This window comes from Pseudochaenichthys georgianus, chromosome 15 (assembly GCF_902827115.2).
Source record: "Pseudochaenichthys georgianus chromosome 15, fPseGeo1.2, whole genome shotgun sequence".
In the NCBI taxonomy this organism is placed as follows: domain Eukaryota; kingdom Metazoa; phylum Chordata; class Actinopteri; order Perciformes; family Channichthyidae; genus Pseudochaenichthys; species Pseudochaenichthys georgianus.
This window is the reverse complement of record NC_047517.1, coordinates 14,733,756-14,754,972: the sequence shown is the minus strand read 5'-3', so window position 1 is coordinate 14,754,972 and position 21,217 is coordinate 14,733,756. Positions and strand designations below refer to the sequence as shown.

The following is a 21,217-nucleotide window of genomic DNA, read 5'->3' as shown; positions in this document are numbered from 1 at the left end:
CTGTGTCCAGGCCAGAAGCTGTTATCCACTGCTGTAAACACCACGTCAAACCTCAACAAACACCTGCAAAGAACACATGCTTTTTTGTTTATATCACGTTGTCTGTTCTTCTTCTCTGTCTTCCGGTTGTTGCCTGTTTTGAATGACAAATATACACGACCGCCGCCTGCTCGTAAGGAAAGTTATTGCCACTCACGCATGCGCAGTTCGTACGTGCTCGGCAAGTAAAGTAACGAGTTACTTTATGTAGATAGTAACGAAGTAGTTTGTATTACTTCTTTTTTTTTTTAAGTAATATGTAATATATTACATTTTTTTAGTAACGACCCCATCTCTGGAGTTGGCGTTCTCTACTCTGATTTACATGAAGAACAACAGGAGGTCACGGGTCTCTGTTGAACAGGACTTGCGAGTGGCCCAAGGATTAAAAAATTCTGCGCGCCCCGACCAACACACTCTCACTCCCTAAGCGTCCAGGAGCGACGTTTGGTCAGTGTCCGTGGCGTCCAGTTGTGACGCTCCTAGGCTCCTTCAGCGTCATAAAGGGACGCAAATAGCTTTCAACTGATTGCAATGTATTCCCATCGGCGGCGGGATTTGACGCTCATGGAAGCACGGCATTCGTTTGTGTCAGCTGCCCTTAAAGGCAATGTGAGCGTCCATTCCCATTGGATAACGGAGAATTTTACACCCGGAAGTAAGTACTCCTCTTACTGTCGATTGATTTTACAGTGATATCTGCACTACTCATCGACTAAAAAACACCAGATTATCCTTGTTAATTACACAACATTGATTGGTTTAAATTGTGTGCAATGCTTTTGTATTTTTCCCCTTCGATTCGGAGAAACAAATATTTTTTCGGAGTAAAGGATGGCAGAAGACACTACACTACCCAGAATCCCCAGCTATCGTTTGGACTACACCATGTGCTCTGTTTGACAAACCCCGTTTTTTTCACTATTCATTCCAATAGAGAGGCGAAGTCACGCCCATCTACTTCCGGCCCATGGGACCCCGGAAGTGAAAAATTGACATTGAATTCAATGGAGAGAGAAAACGTATCTTTTTATCCCGTTTGAATTGTGCCACGAACTACACATATGATGTTTGTCAATCTTAAACAATAAGTTCCATGTCAAAAAAGTCACATTTTGTCGTAAAACTGTTGAAATATAAGACTATGAAAAATACGCGACTACAAAGACTACAAATCCCATTCTGGGTCGCGTAAGGGATGTTACAGGCGATAATTCTCCAAGTGGTTGCGACTCGTAATTAAAGCGAAGAAGAAGAAGATTTCATAACTGATTTATTCCCTCCAATAAATAAGAGATTGCTAAAAATAAATTCACTTTTACAAGATGCATGTGTGCTTTGTACCAGGTTGTAATCACATAAGTGATCATACCACTTGCTCGTTCTATCGATTCCCGTCTGATGAAAGGACCAGGAGTCGTTGGATCAGACATATCAGGTAATATACATGTTGTGCATGGAACACAGTCAAGTTAGCTACCTAGCTAGTAGCGACGACTAGCGAGCACGTTAGTTAGCATTACATTACTTAGCCTTGTCATTTTTAGTAGCCTTACCATGAAGTTATTATTTTATTACATGAAGTAAGAGTAAGAGTAGTCATGATGGTAAGTATTTCGTGAAACATTTGAAGAGTAGCCTACTGCGCCATCCACCGGGTGCTATGGAAGCAGTCAGGGAGAGTCGAAGGCAGGCAGGGAGCTTTGCATGACAGATTCTTCTGGACGTGTTTCATTGTGATGAGAGTAAGGGTGAGTCAATCTGTTTGTTGGAAAGACAGTAGTTGAGTGATTACTGAGAGAAAATTATTAGAAGAGATAATTATTCAAAGTGTTACTGTTGTGTTACTTTAAAGTGTTGTTACTGACCTTTTTCTCTTGTATTTCCTTTCCCTCACCTGTAACTGCTGAGACCCTGAGGAACATGCACACTGACCTGCTCTGGCAACCTGATTTCCACTGTACGTAATAGTATTTGGTTATGGTATATTATTTATATACATCAAAGGCACAATGCACCCCCCAGAGACACACATGTATTGAGTGTGATATTGTGCATAGGTCAAGTGAAATCATCTTTACACACTAGAAAACTGTAGGAGCGGCAACTTGTTTTGAAATTGAATTTTTAATATCCGAAAATGAAGTTGATCTGTTTTCTTTATTCTTCTCTCTTCCCAGCTCCATCCATCACCGTGCTCTGTTCCTGCAGGTCCTGCTTGCTAATCAATGCTCATATGTTTTTACACAATTACAAATAAAGTCAATGTATTGTATGACATGAAGTTGTGCTTCATTTGGAGTCAATAATACATTCATTCTGCCTTCATCCATTCTGCCTTCAACTGCACAATGACTGTGGACTGCACCGACATCCATGTAGCTGCCCCTCAGTAAGATGAACCAAGCAAAGAGGGTCACTATCATGCCCAAGGACATCCAGCTGGCCCGCTGCATCCGCGGAGAGAGGGCTTAAACTGACCTGAGACCAGCACACCCAAACACAACGGCTCTTTTAAGAGCCACCTACAATTTCAAAGAGTTGCAGTCCTACGTTATTATAATGATTAAACTGGTTCATGTATCACTTAGTTTACTGAACCGTGATGAATGAAAGAAATTAGTGAGGTAGTGGTTTACTGAAGTTACAAAGACATTAATATATGAGTAACAGGTCAGTGTAAACACAAGCTTCTGTCAATTATGGATCTTTCAAACTATATACAAATAATATGTAATAAAGTTCTAAAATAAGTATTCGGTATATTCCTTGATAGCTTTTGGAGAAGGTTGTTTTTAAGTTTACTAAAAATCTATCGTTTCAACTGTTTCACTTTATAAAAAGGAACAGGTGAGTAGAGCATCATTGAGTTTCTTATTCTGTCAGTAAATTATCCAAATGAAATGTTTATCATTATTTTAGTCAACCCTAAACAAATTGATTGTACCTTTTTAATAATGACCTTACATGGTCGGCAAAGTTAAATTAACTTCAGAAAATCAAATCTGTTCTGAGAAAAAACTAATAAATGTTTAAAGATAGGAACTTGCCATCCCACTGAAAAACAGTCCGTAGAGATTTAAAGGCGTAGTTGTAGTTCAGTCCAACGTTTCATTTGGATTCATTTTTCCAACAGTCAACTATTTTCATAAAGAATATATATATTTTTCAAAGTCAACTTTATTGTCAATCTTACTCAGTTTGTGTTTATAGACAGAGATCAAACAGACGTTTCCAACAATCCCAAATACGAAAAAAATTTCAGTCACACCTGTTCCACCTCAGGTTGATGTTAAATTCAGACAAGACAACAGTCATGTTGTTTTCCAATAAGAAAAAGTTACCAACTGTTCTTCCCTGCATCATGTCTGCACAGCATAACCCAATTGAAGCTGTTAACACACCTACATATACTTAGCAGGGGCGCTGGAAGCAGGGGGGCCAAGGGGCCACTAGACATCACTATAGATGAAAACCTCTGCTTTAAACCTCATATTGACAATCTTTTAAGGAAACTGAAATTAAAACTGGGATTCTTTTTTAGAAACAATGCCTGCTTCTCCACCAGTGCTAGGAAACGGCTTGTAGCTGTCACATTTTTGCCGGTCTTGGAGTACGGGGATGTTGTGTACATGAACGCCTCAGCTCACTCCCTTCATCTGCTGGACGCCGTTTACCATGGGCCTCTGAGATTCATAACCAACTGTAAACCCCTCACACACCATTGGACGCTGTACTCTTTAGTTAACTGGACATCATTATCAATGTGCAGATCTCTGCACTGGTACAAATTAATATATACCTCTATGCTTGGACTGCTGCCCCTCTACATATTCACTTACATACCACACAAGTACAGTACAGACTACGATCTCAAAATGACATCACTCTGTCCGTCCTCTCAGTACGCACAGAGCTTGGGAAAAAAGCCATATCATACTCTGCCCCCTCGACCTGGAACACACTTCAGCAGGAACTTAAGCTGACCAGTTTGATACCCATCAGAGATTTTAAACTCATTTAAAAAAAGCTGGAGAAATCATCTGTGGATGTTTGCACATGCAATATCTGACTATATGACTACTACTTTTTACGATATTTTATTTGATTGTTGCCTCTGTGTTTAGTGTCCTGTCTGTCTGTAACTTTGTGTGGTAGTGTTACCACTGAACAGGTCTCTCTTGAGAATGAGACCCTGTGTTTCAATGAGATTTTCACCTGTATAAATAAAGGCTAAATTAAAAAATAAATAAATAATAATAAAACACTTTATTTATATAGCACCTTTCATGCAAGATGCAGCCCAAAGTGCTTTACAGAGTAAGACAAGATAGGGTATGAAGAGTAAGAGTAAACAAACAGAGTCATATCACAGAACCTAAAAAAAATAAAACATCAACAGTGATACCACTATAATTACCCCAAAATCTAAAGCCAAAGGGATAGGTCCCTAATTTACTATTCAAAATTCCAATGGAGTTTGCTGTTTTAAGATCCAATGGGAGGCAGTTCCACAGTTTGGGGCCATAAAAACAGAAAGCAGCCTCCCCAGAGTCAAATACTCTAGGTAACTCTAAAAGAAAGACATTGGATGATCTGAATGCTTGTAAGTTTGTCAAATTAAACACAGTCACTGGTATATCTAAGGTCATGTAAAGCCTTGTAAATTATTAAAAGCACTTTCAAGTCAATAATAAGATCAAGTCAATTGTCCCCAGGAAGATATCTTTAGCTTGTCACAATAAAGGTCTGAGTTTGTAGTGAGCAGTTCATCACAAAATGGATATTTTTCCACTTATCACCAATGTCTGACTTTATCTTTCAATTGTTAACTACTGAAGATGTTGGTGTATAGCAATAACAAAATGAAAAGTTCAAATTCCATGTCGGTAGATCTGTATGTAAAACTCTTCTTCCAAATCCCTTGGTTTCCATCCCACCAGATACTAAAACCTGTTGAGGCAAAGCCATTTGTATTTATTATCTTAAGTATGTGCAAGAAAAAAATATCAAAAGCGAAAAATGGTTTACACTTTACTGCATTGCACATATACTTCAAAGGGATTCACTGTAATCTTCCACTGTACACGTAGTTGGCCTGACCAAGTATTTCTGCATTCCTCACAGAGCCAAATGTATTTTTGATCTGCAGATGGTCCAAAATCCACAAAAATACAAGTGGTCTCAGAAGTATCTTAAAATGAACACTAATCTATGCTCCACTAGTCTCTGTGATTGTTACAGAAGCTTTTGAAATGATGTTGCTAGGCTACAGAACTTCGGCCTCAGGCAGGATGACCTCAGCAGGATAACATTCTGCGGGTAGGCCGTCCGGGGTGTGGCGCTGTTTAGATGCCATGACTGGCGAGAGCGTCTCAATGCAGTCCAATCTGAACGCACTATCCTCAAATACCTGCATGATAAAATGAGGAAGGAAGTGAGTAACACATCTGGGTTAAGTTTCTACCAGTCTAACTGACTCTTAAAATAAATGTAATGTATGTGTTGGATTAAAAAATGACTATATGAAAAAACATGGAGATTTTGTTTAAATCGATTTTACAACCCTTTTTTAAGATGTGAAGGGACAGAGATTGTTAGGGGTGCTGTGATAATACTCTCCAACCCGACAGCCCCTTAGAAATAATTATTTAAGACTCCATGTCCATAGTAAGAACCATTTCAATTTAAAGTTAGCAAAGCTTATTTAGTTTTGTGAAACTCAAGGTGAGAAACAGACTAACCTTACCCTCTCATACAGTAACATCATACTTCTGACCTGTTATTATTTTTGGATTTTGCTAATCCCACGGTGTCCCAGGAGAGCATCTGAACAAAGGAAACTCAGCTATAAATCTGGGTGTTTCTGTGTAACCTATTCCACATTTTGTATAAAAGCATAGGCTTGTAGCAACCAGCCTTGAGAGCTAATTTGGCACAGTTAAGTAGCTCAGCTGCTTGTTATGCTGCTCCTTGGGCCTTTGCCAACATGAATTCCGTACCATAAACCAGCTAACCACAGTCAGACTCAGACAGAAGAGACGCGATAACGGCAAAGAACGCAGCCTGAAATGTCACTCGAGTATGTACGAAAAAAATCACTTTGGAACTGGTATACAATGACAGAAATGGGACTCTGATCAATCCATGTCCTACTTTGTTGCATCGGATGATCTGGTCATTCTGCTCTGTGCAGCCTCTTCATGTGACAGAGGTGCACCCACAGAGATACGAGTGACATCACTATGATGTCACGTGTATTTCAGTTCATGGACTTTAATTCAATCCAGATGTGCGCATCGACGCTGTTCTGGTTTAAGTTCCTCCACCTCTCATCTAGGCCGAGGGAAATGATCGGCCATTGTGTTTTCTTTGCTTACATATTGCAGGGATATGATTTCATCCTGAGACGTGTCCCTGACTCTATGTGGAACATTCCAGTTTGTACTGTAGCTGCAGGATGTGACACAGGATACATTACAATAGAACTGGAAGCAAACAAAGTATTGGAAGGAAGGAGACACTGTAAATGTAAAGCAGTTGCTGTTCCAGGTTCTTCGTTTACTGTGTTGTCAGGCAGCAATTATGACGTCAATGTATAGGCAGCTATTCTCTTGTGTAAATGCAGGGCCGCCCCTGGCCAACTTGTGGCCCCACGCAGAGTTATATGATGAGGCCCTCTGTGTCGCAAGTGTCGACGGGGTGGGGGGCGGGGGGGTGCTAGTGGAGCCGCATAAGTGCGAGATGAGGCCCCCTCCGCGAGGTGAGGCCCCACGCAGTCTGCGTGATCTGCCTGTATAGAGGCGGCCCTGTCTAAATGTACTCTTTGATAGGATGAAACTGTAAACAATGTCTTCAACAGAGTGCCTGGGTGGGGGTCAAAACTGATTGTGTATCTCATAGGTCAGTAAAGTCCTCCTTTTTGGCTCCTGTACTCTTAGCCTTTTTGTGTCGCCTTCCACTGAAACTCAAATGGCAACTAAAGCAGCCATTCCTGTATCGACCTGCCACACGCAATGACACACACACACACACACACACACACACACACACACACACACACACACACACACACACACACACACACACACACACACACACACACACACACACACACACACACACACACACACACACACACACACACACACTAATGTGATTACACTCAAACGTGCAGGTGCACACAAGCATGCACAGGTACATGCATGCACAATAAGCAGAAAAGAAAATCCTTAATGTGACTGAAGAGGATTCTTTGGAATGAGAGTATACATCTTTCAGCACCCCCTTTTATAGCCCACGGACGCACAGAGGAGAATGCACTCCATAATACACCGACACTGCCAACATGCAGAATGACATGCAAATCAGATACAAATGCAAACATGCTGCTCAGTACTACGCCCATTGTGGGGTAGTGTTTGAAATGAACAAATGGTGTTACTGACTGAAATCACAAATCCGCATCAATACTTGCATGAATGTAATACAACAATTGTGTATGTGCGCTTGTGTGCGTGTATGGTGTATGTGTACGTGTATGTCGGTACCTGGACAATGTAAGCCTTAAAAGTATTAACCCAATGATACCTTACATTGTAATCATTGGGTTAATAATTTAAATTTTAAATCATCAAAAAACATATTATATTTTTGTAATAAATTAATTGAAATAAATTAAATTAAAATGGTATAGTAGACATAATTATAATAACTCAAAATGAATAACAGTAAAGAATATAATTGAATCATTATATTATTTGAAAATAGAAATAAAGTTTTTGGGTCCAATTTTTATAAACAGATACATATAAAAAGCTACTGGATTTGTTTCAAAATGCAGTAGCTTGTGCAAAAATCACACTATTGTGCAACTCTTTTATAAACAATATGTGTGGAAATGGATCATGTTAATAACTCAGCTTTGGTTGACTGACTTTGTGAGTTTGTATGAGTCACTCACATAAGGGAGTGACTCGAGTAAAGTGCATTTGGGTGAGTGACTCTGACTCTGTACGAACCCAAATGCATCTTAGCTTAAACACAACCAGGCAGGAACCATTCCACACCTCCATGCTGATGTGTGTCTATACATACCACACTGACAAGAGCCTGTTGTTTCCACTGCTTTGGTTTTGTATCACATGTGTGTGTATGTCTAGTCTAACACCCCTACTCTCCTCTGTCAAAGCTGGAGAGACATCACTGCCAGTGGACTCAATGACAGAGGAACTGAAGGGTGTACACTCTCTCTTAGCGACACAAGGTGTGGAAACATCTTTGGAATTTGTCATGGCCTCTCTAAGGTACACATATAGAGCCTGTCTTTCCTCTACTGATAAGAGTGGATCCTCACACATTGACTAATCTCAAACCAAATAATTCTACTGACCAAAGATACGATTATCAAAACGTTCTCATTAATAATTTGTAGAGGGAGTCAGCTATATGGTAGAGGCTGTCCTAAATGCTAACATCAATATGTTAATATGTTCACAAAGGCAGTGCTTATGTAGATAGCAGTTATAACGTACCATCTTAGTTTAGCCTGTTGACATGCTAACTCTAACTGAGGTTGATGGGGAAATGATCAGCTTGGCATGTTTTTAGTCATCATCCAAAGTTTTGGCCCAGGGTGAAAAGTCAGGAGATCAACCCTATAATACATTAGGGAGACATGAATATGTGAACCAAATGTATTTGCAATCCATCCAGTTGTTGTTGAGACATTTGAAATCCCAAATGTTAGGTAATTGGATCCCCAAAGTCGCTTACATTTTTTTATTCTGGAAGTGTTCTGTGCAAAATGTAATCGAATTCTATCCTATGAAGTTGAGATATTTTTCAGCATCAAAAACCTGTTGATTGATATTTCCACCCCTTGCGGCTCCCATGGCTAAAAACGATCCCTTTTGACACCTGTGCAGACATGCGGGTGCCCACATTATAAGGCAACCTGCCAACACGTGTCAAACCTCACCCTTTTAATTTTCCAAATAAAAAACAGTGTGGTAAGTTTTCGCTTTGATGCAGTTATCCTTATATCTTCTCCTGCTATGACTTTAATATTCCATTAGCATTAGTTCCCCTGAACCAAAAGTCTAAAGATTAAATTAACCTACAATGAAGCACAGTTTTATTGTTTTACTAAAAGTGGGTTTTCTAATATCCTCTTTAGCATTAATACATGCAAGTTTTATATATACCTCCACCCATTATGATAAGGTTAGTTTTTCAGAGTAGCATGGGCCAAAAAATAACACATTTTGGAGTGGATGGCAGATGGCCAAATAATTTTTACTTTTGCGAGAAAAGGCATTTCCTTGGGAAGGGGAGAGGTAATCAAGTGTCGTTTTGCTTTGAGTTTATACAGTGGATGGTCATAGAAGCCCAAACCTCTCAGGTTGGCTTCTGTCACATCTGCATGTGAAAGATGTCAACAGTTTCTCCTTTTTTTCACATTACATGTAAAAGCACAGCCCTCAATTTGGATTTGAATAAAATCCTCTTTTAATTGTCACATCAACCACACAGTGCCCAGGAGGTGACCTGGTGATAAACTGGCGAACAATCTGTTGACCTTAGAGAGTGTCCAACACAGTAGAAATGTTATATATTAATCCTTTGAATAAACTAGACCTAATCCACAAGGCCTCAATGTGTACACAGTTATATATAATACAGTATAATCTACTATGTATTCCAAGCGATACTGCATCTTTGTTCACCTTCAACAATAACAGTTCATTTCGATGGAGATTGTTATCACACAAATCTATCAGTTACCCTTTATGCGTTTGATTGATACATTCCTGGAGATGTTTTTTGAACGGGAAGGGATCCAGCTATGATCATGTGTCATAATCAAACCTGTCAGTCAAAAACTAGAAGGAAGGGCACTAATGCTAATACATTTTATTGTTTGCCATTGTTCAGAGCCACATAGTTAAAAAACTAAAGACATTTGTAATTGCTGCACTCAGTATGTAGTTTAGCAAATATCTGTGAACTCAGTTACACTTTATTGTCATGTTGATATTCTTACTGCTCCTATGTGTGCCTTGGGTGGTGCCTGAAGGCAACAATGAGGAATTGTCTTCAAGTCTTCACTCGAGCAGCAGCATTGCATCACTTCCTTTTCTTTAGTCATCGGATTGTATCCTGCCGAGGCTATTTGAGTTCTTAGTGTGGTGCAACAAGTTAAGGAAAATTACTTTATTTGGTCATTCATTTTCTCTCTCCTTTCAGGTTTTAACAAAATGTGTGGCTCAAGCTCCTATCTTGGATATACTGACGGCCTTCCTCCAACTTCAAGGCTAGGCATACATGGCTGAAGATTGTTTTCCTGCAGAAAGGGGTGTGAGTTGATCACATTCGAGGTTAACGTTGTTGCCACACAAAATGCCTAACTTCACTCTTTACTTGAGAGATTGGTTGTTTGATTTACAACTTTAAATGTGGTTCTGTTCCCTTGCCACTTCTGGGCATCTGATAAAGTTTTGCTTTTGAAAGGTCTGATCATTTTTGGCTACCCATGCCTGAGTGCAATTATATATATCCTTGTTTAGGTAAATTGGGCAGGGTCCCTGGGCTCTTTGGTGTCATGAATCATTGGATGAGAAATAAATAAGCAAAAAAATCATAATTTTTCAATAAGTGTTCAATGTTGGTTGAGTAAGGTTTAGTAGGTATATTTAGTAAGGAGCAATGTAATAAGTGGGTTATGTACTGCAAGCTGCTCTTTTTTACAAAATGTATTTAAAACAGAAACAACAGAAACTGAACAGGCAGATTCGAAGGATTTATTTATTTGGAAATGTTACTTTAAATACAATTAAATCAAGTTATTTTGGTAAAACTAATGAAAAATGTAACAACAAAAATATATTAAAAAAAATATTTAAAAAAATGTTTATGTTTTCAAATATAATTTTTTTGAATATCTTAGGCCCTCACAGAGGGCCTAGAGGGCCCTGACGGCTCGCCACTGGGTTTTACACATTAATAAATATGAGCAGGTATATTAGTCCTCAATATCACCTTAATGATCCACTTAGCAGTATCTCAGATGTAGCAGCAGCCAGCTGGAGATCCAGTGGACAGATTACACATGAGCAGAGTTCAGCCTGCTCAGCTGCCTGAGACAGGCATGAACACAGAGCTGTGAAGAGCAGAAGTCAACTGTCTGTGTGGAGCTAACGTCGAGGCGGGGCGTCATTTATCGACGGCAAGTCTTTCTCACTCTGTTTGCTGTTTCCAACATTCTCGCCAATAAACAGGTTTAGCTGGATGACGGGGGAAAAGTAATGTAACAGAAAACTTTCGACGAGTCCCACCTGGACCAGAAGCACGGCACAGCGGCAGAGCAACACATGGTGAAGAAGGCAAGATGACGGACTTAACGTTTAACCAAGGAGAAGCGTAAAGAGCCAATAACAGTGTGGTAAGTTCACAAAATAACTACCATATTATTTACGCGGTTTAGGATAGAAAGTTTTACATATGTTACGTCATCTTGCTCAGTGGAAAAAGTGTTTGTCGATACAACATTGGACTTTCAAACCTTCCGTTGGCTAACCACTTTAAGTGTCAGTGTGTCGCCTCATTTGTTCTATTTTAAAGTTATGTCATTCGTGTTTGTTTGGGGTTTTTTGTTCGGGTTGTTACGTTTCCTCTCGGCACTTCGTATATTAGTGGCTTTACAATATGAACTTGCAAATGGAGACTTGTGCTTTTGGCCAGAGGGAGGAGCCACACCCAAAACCCATCTATCCTGTGGTTAGATTCCTGCTTGTGCTGAAACTACTTTAGTTATTTTATACTGATAGGAATCCTCTAGGCTGCATCTATTGTATGGAAGATACAGGAAAAATAATGAGCATTATTTAGCTATAGGTCTGTGTTGTATGGTAGCAATGCATGTCATAATATTAATAAGATCAATGTCTGTTCATACATCACAATATGGCAAATTAATGCAAAAATAACATGATGCTTAATCAAATAAAACACTTGTTACATTTTACACAAGTTAACACAAAAACTAGAGTTTCCAGTTTTATGGACAACAGAATTATGTTAAATGATAGGATGTGATCATGTCATAACTTGATTCCTAGAAAATACACGATTAAAAGGAATTGATGGGATGCAGCTGATCATTCTTTCTTGATCCAATAAGTTGGTCAATGTTCCCTTGAGATGTCAATGTTATGATGTATGTGTTTCCTATGGAGATGTTTCCCTTGTATATGATAAGATAAGAAGTACTTTATTGATTCCAATTTGGGAAATGTTTGTGTTGCAGCAGCATAAAAAGACAAGGCATTGTGCATTAGAGAAATTAAAAGACTAGAAATGAACAATCCAAAATGTAAACATCTCAAATAAAAATAAAATGGCATTAAAAAGTAGAATATATATATATATATATATATATATATATATATATATATATATAAAGTGTGTAAGGAATGGAATATTAAATGTAATATAAATGTACAGTGTGATTTTAAGTCATGTGTCAGTTATGAAGAGAAGCTATGGATGAGAGAGTTCTCTGCCAGCCAGAGGTGATTTATTGTACAGAGTTATTGCAGTGGGCGGGAATGTTTTCCTGTATCTGTCATTGTGACAGCGGAGCTGCAGCAGTCTGTTGGAGAAGGAGCTCCGCTGTCTGTCCAGCTGCAGGTGGAGAGGGTGGGTGGGGTATTATGTTATACCTGTTCTTCTGAGACACAGGAACCAGAGACATTTGGCCATTTTTTTAACAGTACAATTATCAAAATTGTTTTAGATCTAGTTAAGGTATAATTCAGAACTATATTGCTGGTGTTCTTGTTGAGATATCTAGAGAAACTGAAACATATTTGTGGTTTTAAAATGATTAATACAATGAATTTATCACATGACTCTTTTTGCTCTAACCTTCTCTTTAGACTTCAGTATGGCACATCGTTCTCAGTGTTCCTCTGCCGGGGATAACCCCCTGGACCCCAACTACCTCCCCCCTCACTATCGGGAAGAGTATCGCTTGGCTATTGACGCTCTCATTGAGGAAGAATTGGAGGGATACTACCAGTTTCTCCAAAAAGCAGATGTAGTGGACTTCTTGGCCTCATCTGAGATTGAGTATATCTCGAGCTCTGTTCAGGTGCCTCAGCAGAGCAACAACCCTGAACAATATTATCAAGAGGATGAAGGAGATGGCTCCTCAGACACTTACTGGCCGATTCACTCTGACCTGGACGTCCCAGGCTTGGACCTCGGCTGGCCTCAGATGCACCACTTCATCGGGCCCACAGAGGTCACCACTCTGGTCAACCCCCCCGAGCCTGACATGCCGAGTATCAAGGAGCAGGCCCGGCGACTTATCAAGAATGCTCGGCAGGTAGATCTTTCACTTTCTATGAGACTTCCTGCTTAAGTTGTCAGTCCAGTGTCATTCTCCTGACAGTGTGTTTTACAATGTGTTTGTTTGCTTCTATCTCCTCAGGTGATTGCCATAGTGATGGACATGTTTACTGATGTTGACATACTTGCGGATATTCTCAATGCTGCTATGAGAAATGTTGCTGTCTACGTCCTTTTAGACGAGCAGAACGCTCATCACTTCGTCAACATGGTTTCTAACTGTAGAGTTGATCTACAAAGCATTCAAGTGAGCACATTTTCCTTCAAAAAATCTATTAAAATAACAGAAAAGGCTGATTACACATTTAAATTCTATTAATGTTTCCCTTTAATTCAAATGTGCGAACCTGGAACGTAGAAGTAAATAACTGAAACTAACTCACTAACTAACTTACTGACTGCATTGGGCAACAATAATGTGTTTTCAAAACTGAATTAGTTTAGACTGACTAACAAACTAATTACGAAAACACATTATTGTTGCACAATGCTGCACTGACCTTTGTCTGGTGATCTGTAGTTTACTTTGAGTCACTGTGTTGCTGCAGTTACTAACCCACTTGAGCACCAAACAGAGCTGAAATAAAGTCCCCATCAAGTTTACTATTTACTTCTGATTGAGAGTAATTTTCTAAAAACAACAGTGACATGCTATATCTGTGCTTATATGTCATTCATTTTCAAAGACTAATACTCATTTTTTTTTTTTAAATGGTCTTGAGGCTGAGAGCCACAGACAGAGTAGGAAAGTCACGTAATGAGTCACAGGATAAGTTGGCAAAAATATAGATTAGAAATATCCTTAAATTGTCATTCTCTGCCCATATTAACGGAACTTGTTGAAAAAAGCAGAAGTGCAGTGTTGCTAGAGGTGACTCCCTCTCACAAACAAAGACAACTTATCAGCCTTTCCTTTGCCAACATTATGTGGCTAGTGCCCTTTTAACTGATTTGAGATTACTCTTATTCGAACTGAATTGTACTCTTTCCAAAAGAAATTGAGCAAACAAAAATATACTTAAGAATAGACGGTTTTTTTTATTGATAGAAATCACAGTAACAGCATACTACTATGTAAAGCAACTTGAGATGGAGCCCTTTCGTTTTGCTAAAAACAATGCTTGGACTGCAATTAAACATTAACACCACTATATGTAAACGTGTGTCTTGATATTTATTTTTGGGTTATGTGTGTCTGGCAGCTTTTACGCGTGAGAACAGTGTCAGGCATCAAGTACCACTGCCGCTCAGGGAGCACCTTCACAGGTCAGATGATGGACCGCTTCTTGTTGACAGACTGCCGGGCTGTGCTGAGTGGAAACTACAGGTGAACACATTTAAAACTGCCACAGAAAGCCACGCCTCTACACTTGCATACCACACAAGAATTTGAGTGATTGATATATGTTTTTATGAATACATTTAGTTAGTTTATTTTTGTATAAAATGTGTATGTCATGAATGGAGTGCTTCTGTTAATTCATACTTATTGTCATGTCTCTGTCTAGCTTCATGTGGTCTTTTGAGAAGCTCCACCGCTGTATGGCACACCTTTTTCTTGGACAGCTCGTTACGACCTTTGATGAAGAGTTTAGGATTCTTTTTGCTCAGTCCCAACCACTGATTATTGAAAACCTTGCTCCAATGGAAGAGTTAAGCCTTTCACAAAAGAGGCAATATCCAAGAGAAAGAACAATGTACAGAGAGAAATGTCAGTCACTGGACACCGGTCATCCAGATGAGGGGCTAAGGCATCCTTACGGTGAACGCATGGATTTGAGAATGATGGCCCTTAAAAAGCAGGAATCCTTGCAAGGCCCTGCAGACATGCACAGTAGATTTACACCCCAGCATCCTCGCATGGATCCATCTTTTGATCAGGGCCCTTCCAGGATGCCCACGATGGAAAATCCTGCCTTCAAACGTCACAGTTATGCTGAAGGCAGTCATGGTAGATACTCTTTGCCATTCCTGCAGCAACAGGGAATGCCAGAATCTGAGAAACTGGAAAGGCAGTTCTACAGGGGGCAGCAGCCTGGACCAGCCCCAGGAAGAGAGGCAGATACCGGTGCCAATGAGAAGTTCTGGAACCAAGACTTTTATTCGGCAGATCCTAATATTGAGCCTGGTTTACCTCCAGAGGTCGAACCAGGTGATAACTTTGACCCTGTGCTCAACTATTTAACATCTACCAGGATTGCCGAATTTGACAAAGGCTCAGAGGAATTGCAACCTATAGCAGATTTTCCATTTGGTTCATCTCACCCTAGAAGATCGAGTCTAGGCAACCAACAAGGCTTTCAAGCGTCTCCCACCCCATCAAATCCAACTGATCAGAAGCAGTCTTTCCAGGAGCCTATCGCTGACCGCAAGGATCCTTTGGTGAAACGGGGGCTAAGAAACTGGAGGATTAGCTCATTTCTAAGTGCACATGATAATGCAGAAGAGGAAGGCCTGCCATCAGCATCACTAAATGCACAGGATCCATTTGAAGTGCCCTCTAACCCCAAACAGCAAACAGCAGGCATAGATTTAGCACTCCCAAAAATGCGTAATTTCAGAGAATTTAGGGTTCCTGCAATACCAAGGGCAAGTCAGATGCCAAGTTTTGTCACCACAAGACAGCCAAGGAAATTGCCTGATGAAAACACTGCACTAGCAGCGGAAACAAAAACAACACCAACACCTTCAGAATCCTCATCATCCACAGCTGAAGTGGAGAAACTAGAGGACGTAGAACAAAAGGAACCACAGATGTCTGGCCTTCGAAGGGAGGAGTCGTTCCGTCGGAAATACAATGCAGCTGTACCGAGGAGCTCTAGGCTAAGATCCTCTATGATATTCAGCTCTCTGGACCAGAAGAATACTGCTCCAGGTGACCAACAGGATGAGGAAGGAGACAAAGATGAGACGGAACAGACAAAACTGCCTTTTGTTTCTCAAGTTATGGGACAAAGGAGGACTGCAAGAGAACCTTTTGAGTGGAGTCGTTACATGAAGTCAGCCACCTTTGAAAACTCTGCCACAGACCAATCCAAACCAGATGATGGTAACAGTAAGCCAGATAATAAGGATTCACCAAAGGATGCAAATTCAGAGGATCTTTCAGAGGCACAAAAAATATTAAAACAGCCAAGTGTAGAGCAAGCAGATTCTTCACAATCAGTGCCCCAATCCAAAGCTTCTGAAACTGAGCTGCCAAAAACTGATCAACCAGTACAGCCACCCAAACCTTTGCTCACCGCTCCTTTGTATGTAGACATGTCTGATCCTGATAATAGGCTCATGTTTTTCCAAGAACTGGCAGCAAAACGCAAAGCTGCTAATTCTGCAGAGGCTGAAAAGAGCAAAGAGAAGGCTCCAATGAAAACACCAATTGAGCTGAAAAGCAACACAGCTGTTGAAAAGGAGAAGCCTGTACCAAAAGAAACCTCAGAAAAGACGGCGGATGCTTCTATATCTAAGGGGTCATTCGATAAAAATGCTAATGCCAAGGATGCAGGGAAACCAGTATCTACAGAAGCATTCAATGCAGCCAGTCTATCTTTGGATGCCTCCAAAAGCTGTAAACAAGAACAAACCAGAGTTGCAACTGATTTGGAGAAGATAGAGCTTAGTAACAACCAAACAAAAGCAACTCTGCCTGTTTCTGCAGAAACATCAAAACCTCAGAGCCAATCACCAGAAGAGCCAAAGCTGTCAAATCCTGCTGTAAAAACAAGTAGCTCCAGCCACCCCCCTACACCAACAAATGCCACTCCAGCTAGCGTGCAATCCCTTGCACAAGGTACAGATAAAAGTAAAAGCCCCTGCCTTGATTCTAGCTCGAAAGAGTCTAGTTCAGCCACTCCCAGTTCAGAGAAGGTCCCACCATCTTCTGAATTGGCAGTATTGGATTCAAACACTCCAAACCATGAATCCCTTCAGTTAGAAACCAGCATTTTTTCTGACCCATCAGGCCAAAGCTCATCCTCTGAACAAATTCTGCCAGTCACTGGTTCACAGATCAGTCCAAGTCCTTCTTCGTCTAGCCGTGCTATTTCTTCCACTTCATCAGAATCCATATCTTCTAGTGTTACCCAGAAAGACTCAAGCTCAACAATAACTCCCAGGATATTGTCCCTTAATGCACAGGAATCTGTCAGCCCCTCCCTGCCAGCACACTCCCAACTGACGTCACCTGATACCATTTCAGCAACTGACTCTGCACATGTGGAATCTGACATTTCTCCTGACACATGTGCTGCTGGTTCAGAGCCAACCAAACCTTCACTACAGTCCCATACAAAGACAGACTCTGAAGAATCAAGTGCTCCTACACCTTCCGAAAAAGATGTCCCGGAATCAGAAAACAACTCTTTTCCTAAGGGTGTTGGAAAGAAATCTGAGGTTCTTGAATCATCCGAGAATGTCAAAGCCGATAGCACACCTCCTAGCCTTAGCCCCTCATTGCCGAAATCTTGTTTACCTAATGTATCTAACCTAGAAAGCAAATCCAAATTTGCTAAAAATGAGACAAATACTCCTTCCCCTTCCCCAGCAGACCCTCCACCCAAACATTGTCCAGCAGAACCAAGCTCTAACGCTTCGAATTCAGAAATACAAGCCACCCCTCCCTCAAAACTTAACCTGAAATGTTCTGTCACTCCTCCTGAAACAGAATCCTCTTCAACTCCTTCTTCTCTGTCACCTGAGGCTGAAACAACAAAGGGTGTTGGAAAGGAATCTAAGGTTCTTGGATCATCAAACAATGTCAGAGCTGATAACAAACTTGCTAGCCTTAGTCCTTCATTGCCTGAAACATGTCTACCTAATGCATCTGACCTAGAGAGTCAATCCAAATCTGCTCAAAATGAGACTAATACTGCTTCCCCCACCCAAGCAGTCCCTCGACCCAACCATTATCCAGTAGAAACCAGCTCTCCTGTCAACCCAGACTCTACTACTAATGCTTCCCAGTCAGAAAGACAAGCGACCCCTCCCTCCAAACTCAATGTGACAAGTTCTTTCACTCCCACTCCACCTTCAACTCCTTCTTCTCTGTCACCTGAGGCTGAAACAACAAAGGGTGTTGGAAAGGAATCGAAGGTTCTTGGATCATCAGAGGATGTCAAAGCTGATGGCAAGCTTACTAGCCCTAGCCCTTCATTGCCTGAAACATGTCATGTATCAGATCTAAAAGGCAATCCTTTAGAGCCACCTGTACCTGCTAAACATCTGGACATACAGAATGAAGCAAGGAAAGAGACTGAAAAGACTGACCCTGTTGCAAAGAAAACTGGTGATACCAAGGCAACAAATAAGGTCAATACACGGGAGTCGGTTGGTAATGAAAAAACAAATGAACGAGTAAGCCAGAACAACTGCTCCGGAATGCCAGAGGTCACACCAGATGTTCCTTCGTCACCACAGTCCAAGCAGCCAAAATCTAGCCAGTCTCGCTTCCAATCATCAACAGCCAACGTGATCTCAAGCAGCAACCTCAGAGACGATACAAAGCTGCTTCTAGGGCAGATCTCTGCCAATAGCCAAAGCAGGAATGAGGCTGCCAAAGAGGCTCCTGTCACTGATGATGAGAAAGAAGACAAAGCTGACAAAAATGCCAAAAGGGAGAAAGAAATGGGTATCAGGTCCCTTAGCAGAGGGCAGCCGAAGTCAATTGAGGAGCGTGACAAGCTGTTGGAGAAGATTACACATATGAGGAAGGAGAGGAAAGTTTACAGCCGATTTGAGGTATAAACACAACACCATTTTTACTAACACCTGTTTAAATGTAAGTTGTGTTGCTTAAGTTGTTACTCATTTTGTTTCTCTATTACTTTCACAGATGGCACCTTAAATGGAATCGTAAGAAATGTGTAAGAATGAACTGAGCATCAAGTGTGTGTGTAGAAAGAAAATATTCAATGTTAAAGCTGAAATGATGACCAAGAAATGTTTCTGACCAATGACATTTTCTGACCAAAGACCTTTAGTTTGTTTTCTGCAACAACAAAAAAAAGCATATTATGCAAACAGGAAGGGGACCTCGAGCTGGCTTTAAATGGTAAAACTAGCAGTTCAACAAATTAATAGAAACCTGATTTTCCAATTGTATTACAATGACCAACAAAACATGAACATAGACTACGTGTGTGTGATCTGATGATGAATGCTGTGTTTTTACTGACTGCATGGGTGAAGTGCAATGTTTGCAACAGGATCTCTGTCATGACGTCTGTCCTTTCCTTTTTTAATGGCACTGACAGCCATTACATTAAAGTATGTTGGTTTTAAAAGTGTAATAGATCATCTTTATAGTCAGTCTGTAATATACTGTATTTGATATTGTAGTTTTTCACAATTATGTTAAACAAAGATGCTGATTATTACGAGGGTTTGTGAAACTAGTAAATAAATACATTCATATCCACGCAGGGCTCTTGTTTCAGTGAAAATATGTTCATTTTAATATAAGCAACAGTGTCAACCATATTGTGGTATTTTGATGAATTGTTTATCAAACGAACAAAATGTCATTTTTTTATGTTTAAAACCAAAGCTACATGCATGGCTAGATTCCACTGGGGCAAGTGACTGTATATAGTGTTATCTTATGTAATTAGCTAGAACCAACCCTATTTTGTCTTTGCAAATGTGCTTTTTTTTCAATGAAAACATGTCATACCCGTACACTGAAACAAGAAAATCTGAGGCTGCAAAGACTACACGACAGTATGTAAAATTGTGCCTTGAAATACTAGATGTATTGAGTCTGTCTTCAGCAGCACTTGCGCTTTGTAAATCAAATGTCTTCAAATGGTGGTGTTATCCTGTCATGAAATTGCCAAAAGAAGGTACTATGAGAAGCAGCGCTGGTTTCGTTGATAAAATGTGGCTCAATTGAGTATTTGCTGTATAGATCTTTTTCAGATCTTACATAATAGGGAAATCACAGGTCTTAATTATAACATTAACTATGACTCCATTATAGTCAAATGTCCCATTTAGCCAGCATAAACAATAACACCCTGTAACGTATATGGAACTTAAACATCATTCATTATTTACTCCTGTAATTTTTCTAATGGGATAGATCAAAATTGGTTCTGTCAAAAATACCTACTCTTTTTTTACTTGTCTCTAAAGAATGAATAAATTGTTATAATGTGTGTTTACAGTGTGTGAGTATCAAGTATTAATCTTGAAATGTTTTGGCTCTATGAAACCTGATGTACTTATATGATTCTGTTTTCTTCAAGTTTGTATCTTCTTGGTCGAATGCACTTATTGTAAATCGCTTTGGATAAAAGCGTCAGCTAAAATGTAATGTAATCTTAGAAACTAATGACATTTTAAAAGATTGTATTGGTTTAAGACATGATTAAAAGGTCAGTTGTCAAATATGGATTAAATAGCGTATCTTTTCTCTTCTTCGGCTTAATGAGAGGATCCATGGAACTGCAAACAATCATCTGTACTAGAACAATTTAGATAACATGTTATGAGGTTATCGAAGCATGACTTTGATTTCCTCGCCTACACAAGGCATCCCTTAATCTCATTAATCTTTCAAACCAATGACCTTTCCTCTAGCACCACCCTCAGGACAAGATTATCCATAACTAGCAGCATGCAAATATCTGAACACGTTCATACTCGCGAGAACACTTCATTAAAAAAATGCTTAACAATGTTGTCTTTATTCAACCTAAGAGAGCAAACGTGTGTCTATTTTAACCCTATGGTATGATGTTGCCGCCAGGCAACATACCCATTTTTTGCC

General features: G+C 40.0%; 1 protein-coding gene across 1 annotated transcript; it reads left to right on the top strand.

Annotated features, from left to right (window-relative positions):
- Window positions 1-10,287: 10,287 nt before the first annotated feature.
- On the top strand, window positions 10,288-20,846 carry fam83ha (family with sequence similarity 83 member Ha). The gene is made up of 7 exons (XM_034101293.1): window positions 10,288-10,398; window positions 11,319-11,482; window positions 12,978-13,429; window positions 13,535-13,699; window positions 14,655-14,779; window positions 14,961-19,185; window positions 19,280-20,846. Exons 3-7 carry the CDS (start codon window positions 12,986-12,988, stop codon window positions 19,289-19,291), a joined length of 4,971 nt encoding a protein of 1,656 aa, XP_033957184.1. The 5' UTR covers window positions 10,288-10,398; window positions 11,319-11,482; window positions 12,978-12,985; the 3' UTR covers window positions 19,292-20,846.
- The last annotated feature ends 371 nt before the right edge of the window (window positions 20,847-21,217 follow it).